The sequence below is a fragment of the Drosophila eugracilis genome, unplaced genomic scaffold (assembly GCF_018153835.1).
Source record: "Drosophila eugracilis isolate 14026-0451.02 unplaced genomic scaffold, ASM1815383v1 contig_75, whole genome shotgun sequence".
NCBI lineage: Eukaryota > Metazoa > Arthropoda > Insecta > Diptera > Drosophilidae > Drosophila > Drosophila eugracilis.
This window is the reverse complement of record NW_024573645.1, coordinates 1,746,142-1,755,588: the sequence shown is the minus strand read 5'-3', so window position 1 is coordinate 1,755,588 and position 9,447 is coordinate 1,746,142. Positions and strand designations below refer to the sequence as shown.

Here is a 9,447-nt window from a genome sequence, read left to right as displayed (position 1 = left end):
AATAAGAAATGATTCATCTTTACTCTTTCCGCTTGATGTAACTCGCATCCGGCGCCCACCCCCTTCACAACCGATTCCCGCCCTGTGCTCGGCTTATCTGGCGTTTCGGCTCTCTGGCAACCAGTTTTTCGCTCTTTGTACTCCCGCTCATCGAATTTCGCACTCACTTTCAACACAGCTGTACGCTGAGTGCATGATTTTCGCATGGCTCTGCCGTCTCAGTTTCACGTTGGCGGTCGTTGAGCGCGGAAGTGGCCGAAAATACAATATTTACGTTTAAGGGCATATATATAGCCAGAATCGGAAAATCATAAGAACGCGATTTTTGTTGAATGGCCGCCTCTGTCTTTGTCCATGTATTCGTGTTTGTGTTTGTGTAAGAAGTTTGACGGCAGCGACGACGTAAAATAGTGAAGCATAAAGGCCAAGAAAAGAAATACCCAAAACAACAACGTGTTTGCTGTGCTGCCGTTTGTAGCCCTTAACCTACGTTTTTTTTTTGCTACCTGCCAATTTGTTAACTCTATTGTTGTTGCTGCTTGCGTGCCGTGAATCAAAGCAAAAAAAGCAACAACAACTACAACATGCACAAATAAATGTAAGTGTAAGTGACCATGGAGCGATTTAATAACAGTGCACCGCCAGGAATAACAACTAAAATCCATTTCAAACGCGTGACGAGCGAATTTAAAATCGATTGCAAGTCCCGAAAATTGGTCAACTTTAAAAAGTAACAACAACTAAAATCCACAATGCGCTTACACATATACTGTAGATATGATATATGTAATGTTCTGAGTGACTCATCTGATTTTGTTTTGCAATTGCAATCTCTACGCAAATTACTAGGGCGACCAAAAAGAAGCTTTTAATAATCATAGCCAAAAATAACACAAAAACCAAGCGGAACAAATCATAAATCAAAATGTGAATATATAATAAATCAAATAATTCAAAAATATTAAACTTAAAAATGTAATCTAATCTACGATTTAAGAAAATGAGTTGCAAAATTATGATTTAAATTGTCGGGTATAAATATTATTTGAGTCTTTTATCTACGCATTCAGAGATTAATTAAAAACTACTAAATTTTAAAGGTTTATTTTATATATCATAAAATACTAATTTTTAAACGTTCTTCAATATGCTTAAATTCGGTGTAATGTAGTATCACCTACTTCCCATTGTCGCACACCTAATTTTCTATTTCTTCCTACACAAAATGCTTGTAATGCCAAGAATTTTAATAAAATGCAATGTGCTCTCAGTTGAGAATAATTTAAATTTAGCCACGCGCCTTTCTGGCCCACTGACAACTCTTGAAAGTCGCCAGACAAATGTTCGGCAAAAAAGTCATTAACCTCGGTGATTTGAATTCGAATGTTGTCGTCAAGTTTGAATCAGTGTAACGAATATTAAATATGGAATTTTATGCCAATGGAAAAGATAATGATGATAAATCAGTAAATATCGCCAATATCTCTAACTTTATAGGTCAACAATGTTGGCGTTGAAAGTCGGATGTGCAAATATTGCGTCCCTTAAACGAAGTGCATTATATAAAAGCACGAGAAGAGGTCAGTTCTCGGGAAGACAACGCATCGATATGTTTGCTTAATAAGCAATGTGCGACAAAGAAATCAGAAAGAAATGACACAGGATTGTTTATCACTTTAAGTGTCACTTTGGGTTGATGAAATAACGGTAAGGGTTCGGCGTGGAGCCTACCCTGTACTAAAAGAAACTCAAAATTCAGATACACAAAAAAAGCAATAAATAATGATCCGCCTTTGTTGCCTTTGGCAAGAGCAGATTTATTTACTGCGATCCATTTGTACAGCAGCGGTCAGGATGTTAGTGAAGTTACTCTGCTTTTACAAAACAAATTGAAATGATGATGAACAAGATCTGCTAAAAAAGGCGCTTACATAAAGCATCCCCTATTTATTTATCCAACATATATACATATATATACTTTTGTCTGCCTCTGTTTACTTCTCATACATATACGATGAATTAGCTTATTTGTTTTATACCTACTATATATCCAGTTGAAAGTCTCGTTCTTATCGCTTTTTGTCTTTGTTTACTCAGAATTAAAAACGCTCTTAGGCATTCTCTATTTCTGTCCTTAGTGATTACAAGAGACTAATAAATCATTGAGCTTGGAAACAAATTATATTTAAATTATAGTTTATCTTAAACATAACGTTGTAAGCTCTTTAAACCGATGAGTTACCTTGACTGTCTGGTCAAACCCAAATTAATAATCAGTGAACTACGTCACTTTTCACCATACCAGGAACTAAATTAAAACGATTATACACTGAAAAATATCAGCAGTATTAAACTAATTTCCCAAAGAATCTTAAAATATTTGAATAGTTTACATTAGTATTAGGTAATATACTTAGTAATTCATTTTGATATCTAAACATACTATAATATTTTTTTCTGTGTATAAATAACGATCATTTTTGAGCTCAACATACCTAGCGAACCCCTACAAAATGAAAACACCGATAAATGATGTCATGTTCTCCCCAACAGAAAGGCCGGGATCGTTTGGCACATAGTCGGATCGCTCTTGGTAATATAATTTGAGCTCGGAGCCAAATTCGTGGTGTGATTTTGGATCATTAGCTCACCGGTTCGCAGAATTACTCAAATCATTTTGTTGTCTCTCTTTTGGGACGGAAATTCACTGGAGTACCGAACTCTATATGAGGAAAATCTCAACTCAATGAGCTCATCTCGGTAGAATTACATAATGTACTTTCCCTATTTATTCCCCGAAATATACAATAGTCACTAAATGCATTCGAAGTTTAACTTTGAGCTTGTGTGTAATGTTAATTGATATCTAATCGTTGGAGGCTGACCCCGAGTGTCACCTCTCGGAATCAAATGGAGACCGCCCAAACGCTCAAATGTTGACTTTGACATCGCCCACACGCAATGGTTGAACATTTTCTCTACTCAGAGCGGTTTTTTAGATACATATAAATAGTATATACAAATATCTGAACATGCATCGGGGCTTTTTGTGGCATCGGCTATATAAATTGCTGCAATTAATATAATCAGTACGGAGCTGTTGCATTTCTGTTAAATGTTAAATGCATTTCAATTGTTTTCCGCGCTGCAGGTCTCCTTCAGAAGTCTGGTCGCATGTTTAATTGTGAAAAAATATCGATTTTAGAATTTCAAATTGCATTATTGTACTTGTTGTAAAGGCCCTGTCAGCGATTCCGCGTACTGTTATGAGTAATTGCCCCCACTTTCTTTGTTGTTATATAACCCTGTGCTCTATAAAAAACCACTTCTATCTTAATTTCTTCCAGGTAAAGAGTGGGACTTTCATTTTCGTCAAACAGCGATGTTGAGCAGCGATAAGAACAGTCGAAACAACAATCTTGGCTATTAAAGAGCTCTACAAACAAACTAAATTGGAGCTGGAATCTAAAACAAAAAACAGGAGAGAAAAATGACAATTACGTACACAGGTGAAGTGGCCACTTGTCGCGGCTTTGGCTGTTTTCTTAAATTGCTATTCAGGTGAGTAAAGTCAAAGTCTTATATACTTCACACTACGTACACTTCGATGGACAGATGTAGAAGTACAGTGCGAAATTGTTAGCTTGTTTGCTAATTATAGACCATTGACACACTTCGTACAATTGGATGGGATAACCAGTTGAGAAATACAATTGCAGCGAAGGCGAAATTACAGAACTTTTCCACTTTCCTTCATATGGCAAAACTGCAATTGCCTCGAAAGTCCCTTCCCTTTTCACTCCCTTCTCTCCGTAAAGGAAATACTTGTAATCTAGACCAGTGTTGTCATAACTCTGACATCTGTCATGGCTTGTTGTCTGAATTATAATTTAATAATGTGGAGCCATGCGGGGGTTGAGTTCTTCCCCTACGCATTTTCCCCATTCCCTGATAATCAGCTTGATTGTAATATAATCTATGGGTCTGCCAGTTAAATAGTTTGATGATCTAATTAAGCTGCTGTTGGTATCGGTTAATGATGGCCAATAACGATACCCCTGCGGTCAATGGGAATCTCCCATCATGATTCACTAGTTTTTCTCCATAAAATGCTAGTTTTAAAATTCTCAAAAAGTAACCGTGGAATATGGCTTTTGTTTTGGATTGTAAGATATCGTTTGATTGTTCATTATATCACGCATTATTCGGCTGATAAGCTTTATAAATATCGCCGTCTGAACGTCATGTCAAGTCAGGCGGCTCACATTTTTGCGGGCAATGTTTATATTTCGAGCGCTACAAGTATATTATTTTTATGACGTTTTGTGTCAACAACAAGTGGCCAAAATTATCGACTCATATCAGCGGGTTAAATTTGCCGTGACGTTTCATCCTCAGACACAATGCCGCTGGTCAATATAGGCAAATTTGAAAGTCAAGTGGGGGAATCTGGAACGAAGCTATGGTTGAAATTGTTATTGCCTGATAAGGGCCAAGTATGCTGATTATATTGACGTGTTCGGTCTAATTATATAGGCTGATGTCGAAGAATTCAAGTGTATAATAATTGTTAATTGTGAAGGTTTTACTAATATACTTACCGGTTTTCAGATGGCGTGGAAGCATTTACAAGTTGGTCTGGCTAGATCTTTTGGCCTTTTTGACCATTTACTATGCCATCAATATGGTGTATCGTTTTGGCCTCAACCCTACCCAAAAGGAGTGAGTATTGGAAAAATATAATAGAAGATCTAAAGAGAAAATAACCTATCATACATAGTACTTGATTATTGTAAATATTAGTTTAAGAATAATAAAACCTTTCCAAGCAATAAAGTTTTAAAAAACCCTATTTTCTGTTGCTATACAGCTGGTGTAGATAAGCTTATATACAAATCTTAGCAGTTTAAATATTAAGGTTAAATAATAAAATACCTTTTACGTAGCTAAAGCAAATAAGAGATAAAAGCATACACTTTGCAAAATATTTATGTCTCATTTTAGTTTCTAATTGCTTGTTAAAAGATCCACAAAATCGTGATAATAAAGTTAGTTAGTATATAAACTTCGTATATAGGTTTATTTCTCCACTGATCTTACAATATTTGTTATTTATCTTACTAATAATACATTTCCTTTTAGAACCTTCGAAGCCATTGTCCAGTACTGTGATAGTTATAGAGAACTTATACCCTTGTCTTTTGTCCTGGGTTTCTATGTATCGATTGTGATGACCCGTTGGTGGAACCAGTACACCTCCATACCCTGGCCAGATCCCATTGCCGTTTTCGTCAGCTCGAATGTTCATGGCCAGGATGAACGAGGTCGTATGATGAGACGTACAATTATGCGTTATGTGTGCCTGTGTCTAACCATGGTCCTGGCGAATGTGTCACCGAGGGTGAAGAAACGCTTTCCGGGCCTGAATAATCTGGTTGAAGCGGGTCTCCTTAATGACAATGAAAAGACTATCATTGAGACCATGAACAAGGCCTTTCCCAGACCCTCAAAGCATTGGTTGCCCATCGTTTGGGCTGCTAGTATTATAACTAGAGCTAGAAAGGAAGGTCGCATTCGTGATGACTTTGCGGTGAAGACCATCATCGATGAGCTGAACAAGTTCCGGGGTCAATGTGGACTCCTCATCAGTTATGATACCATCAGTGTGCCTTTAGTTTATACCCAAGTGGTGACCTTGGCAGTTTACTCATACTTTCTTACCTGCTGCATGGGTCAGCAATGGACAGATGGCAAGGTGGTGGGCAATACCACATACTTGAACAAGGTGGATCTATACTTTCCAGTATTTACAACGCTGCAGTTCTTCTTCTACATGGGTTGGCTCAAGGTGGCCGAGTCTCTCATTAATCCATTTGGAGAGGATGATGATGACTTTGAGGTATGTGATAAAATTATTTTGCTTTTCTATAAATTTTTATCAAATGTTTTACCCTAGGTCAACTGGATGGTGGATCGAAATTTACAGGTGTCCTATCTGATCGTCGACGAGATGCACCATGATCATCCGGAGCTGCTGAAGGATCAATACTGGGACGAGGTTTTCCCCAACGAGTTGCCCTACACAATAGCTGCTGAGAGATTCAGGGAGAATCATCCAGAACCGTCCACTGCCAAGATCGAGGTGCCCAAGAATGCGGCCATGCCTTCGACAATGTCGTCCGTTCGGATTGATGAAATGGTTGGTAATGCTAATGGTGACCCCGTCGCCGCTGCCGCCGCGGATGCAAAGATCCCGGGTCCGGGTCAAGTTCAAGGTCCGGTTGCGGACTCTGGGGTCCAATCCGTTACCTATGACTTTCCCAAGGGCTCGGCAGATGAGGAGGTTAGAATCAAAACGTTGGCTGCATTCCCTAGCTTTACAAAGCATCGGCACCTAACAACCAATTGGTTAACCAAAAAATTCATCATCTCGTCCTGCGACCTGATCCAAGTCAAAACTAAATCCAAATCAATATCGAAATTACAAGTTTCTAACCTCTTTTTCTTGTTCAACACGAAGAAACATTGCTTTTGTGGGATCACAGTTCGCTCATTGGCATTCTGAAACACAACGGTGCTTGGTATATATAAAACCTAATCTAGATGTACAGATTTTGTAAAACTCTAAGGAGCAGGCACAGTATAAAGCTCAAGTATTATTTTTGTAGTTATATGATTAAAATTATCTTTAGTGACTCTATTTATTGTTGTTCCTAAATATCATGTTCATTATTATATATTTTTTATACATTTTATAAGTTCATTCATTAGCTTCCTATACTTTCATATATTTTGTACAATTCGCATTAATATTTTTCTATTTAATATGTCTTTATTTTTATTACTTCTTATTTATTACTATTTGATTTTCTTTGAGTTTAATTTACTGTGCCTATCTCCAGTCTAACCATTAGTTAAGAAAGGTGTTTGTGTCTCTACTACGCTTTAAGAATGTGAATACTAACTTTTGATTCTAATTGTCTAAAAGATCTGTCTACAGCCTAAAGCCTCTAACAGCACTTCGCACTGCACGAATTTCAAATGCTTTCTGCTGCACTCAACTTAGAGCACTCAATGGTTTCAAGTAATCCGGCCACAGCGGAAATAATCTATCCACTAATTATTAAAAATAATCTAATATAGCTTTTATTTTCCTTAAACCAGGCTGATGATGCCAGTGGCATACACTTCTCAGCTGGCAATGGCAAAATGCGCCTTGGTTCCTCGCCTTCGCTTGTGAGTGTTTCGGGTACTTTGTCCCGGGTGAACACGGTGGCCTCGGCCCTTAAACGTTTCTTGAGTCGCGATGATAGCAGGCCGGGATCGGCCACGCCCAGTCAGGATCAGCCGTACAAGTTCCCAGCCAGCGCGAGTTCGGCAAGTCTTTCGGGTGGAGTTGTTGGCTCGGCCACTTCGGCAGGAAAACCAGTAGGCAGTCTAAGGATTACTCAGCAAGTTATCGAGGAGGTCGATGAACAGGCCACCATAACATCCATGAGAGCAAATGAACCGCGTCCCAATGTCATGGATATCTTTGCACCAGCTTCAACTTCTGGAGCTGGAGTTTCGTTACCTCTTCAGCCACCACCGGCTCACTCGGAACCTGTGGACATACCAGCTCGTCCACCCTCATACAATCGTGCACAGTCCCAGTATGAACCCACTCTATTCCCACCTGGCGGAGTGGATGCGCTGCTTAGTACTTCAGCGCCAGCTGGAGGCAGTCCCTTGCTGTTGTCCAATGCAGCCACTGCACCCAGTTCGCCGGTGGGCGAAAGCTCAAAGTCCTTATACGATCCCCACAAGGCAGCTAGCCGGGAGACAGGTGAGTTAGAAATTCTTTTCCATCCCAGTCAGCGGATGTGTTAGAATGCCCAACCGCTTCTTAAACTCATTTTTAACATTTGTATATCTTCATTTTCAACAAATTCGGGAATTTTTAAAGAGAGGCCCGATGCACCGCAGGTTTTCTAAGTCAAAGACTGTTTTGTGCAGCTTTCGACCGCAACTTTCATCCCATAAACTTTTGTAGTCGAATTTGAAAAATGAAATTTTGGCCAAATTTTTGCTTTTTTGACAGGTCGGGGGTCATCAATTTTTTTAAAAAGGGCCAAACAACAAATTGCTAAGTTTTCTTGGTTTTTATGCCATAATTCAGCCAAAACAAGTCCTAGAGCTAAGTCAAAGACTGTTTTGTGCAGCTTTCGACCGCAACTTTCATCCCATAAACTTTTGTAGTCGAATTTGAAAAATGAATTTTTAGCCAAATTTTTGCTTTTTTGACAGGTCGGGGGTCATCAATTTTTTTAAAAAAGGCCAAACAGCAAATTGCTAAGTTTTCTTGGTTTTTATGCCATAATTCAGCCAAAACAAGTCCTAGAGCTAAGTCAAAGACTGTTTTGTGCAGCTTTCGACCGCAACTTTCATCCCATAAACTTTTGTAGTCGAATTTGAAAAATGAAATTTTGGCCAAATTTTTGCTTTTTCGACAGGTCTGGGGTCATCAATTTTTTCAAAATGGGCCAAACAACAAATTGCTAAGTTTTCTTGGTTTTTATGCCATAATTCAGCCGAAACAAGTCCTAGAGCTAAGTCAAAGACTGTTTTGTGCAGCTTTCGACCGCAACTTTCATCCCATAAACTTTTGTAGTCGAATTTGAAAAATGAAATTTTGGCCAAATTTTTGCTTTTTTCACAGGTCGGGGGTCATCAATTTTTTTAAAAAAGGCCAAACAGCAAATTGCTAAGTTTTCTTGGTTTTTATGCCATATTTCAGCCAAAAAACAAGTCCTAGAGCTAAGTCAAAGACTGTTTTGTGCAGCTTTCGATCGCAACTTTCATCCCATAAACTTTTGTAGTCGAATTTGAAAAATGAATTTTTAGCCAAATTTTTGCTTTTTTGACAGGTCGGGGGTCATCAATTTTTTCAAAATGGGCCAAACAACAAATTGCTAAGTTTTCTTGGTTTTTATGCCATAATTCAGCCAAAACAAGTCCTAGAGCTAAGTCAAAGACTGTTTTGTGCAGCTTTCGACCGCAACTTTCATCCCATAAACTTTTGTAGTCGAATTTGAAAAATGAAATTTTGGCCAAATTTTTGCTTTTTTCACAGGTCGGGGGTCATCAATTTTTTTAAAAAAGGCCAAACAGCAAATTGCTAAGTTTTCTTGGTTTTTATGCCATATTTCAGCCAAAAAACAAGTCCTAGAGCTAAGTCAAAGACTGTTTTGTGCAGCTTTCGATCGCAACTTTCATCCCATAAACTTTTGTAGTCGAATTTGAAAAATGAATTTTTAGCCAAATTTTTGCTTTTTTGACAGGTCGGGGGTCATCAATTTTTTTAAAAAAAATATCAAATTTTAATAAGGGACAAACAACAAATTGCTAAGTTTTCTTGGTTTTTATGCCATAATTCAGCCAAAAAACAAGTCCTAGAGCTAAGTCAAA

The 9,447-nt window shown here is 38.2% G+C and overlaps 1 protein-coding gene across 5 annotated transcripts; it reads left to right on the top strand.

The window, feature by feature from the left end:
• The first annotated feature begins 218 nt into the window (after positions 1–218).
• On the top strand, positions 219–7,974 carry LOC108112189 (bestrophin-4). 5 transcript variants are annotated; one of them, XM_041819520.1, is made up of 7 exons: positions 219–598; positions 3,348–3,561; positions 4,612–4,722; positions 5,143–5,899; positions 5,957–6,199; positions 7,165–7,825; positions 7,946–7,974. In XM_041819520.1, the coding sequence occupies exons 2-7, from the start codon at positions 3,491–3,493 to the stop codon at positions 7,972–7,974; spliced, it is 1,872 nt and encodes a 623-aa protein (XP_041675454.1). In that variant the 5' UTR covers positions 219–598; positions 3,348–3,490. The 5 variants fall into 5 exon arrangements, with proteins under 5 accessions (XP_041675454.1, XP_041675452.1, XP_041675450.1 ...); XM_041819518.1 differs by having other exon boundaries at positions 5,957–6,343; XM_041819516.1 differs by having other exon boundaries at positions 5,957–6,343; positions 7,165–7,957.
• The last annotated feature ends 1,473 nt before the right edge of the window (positions 7,975–9,447 follow it).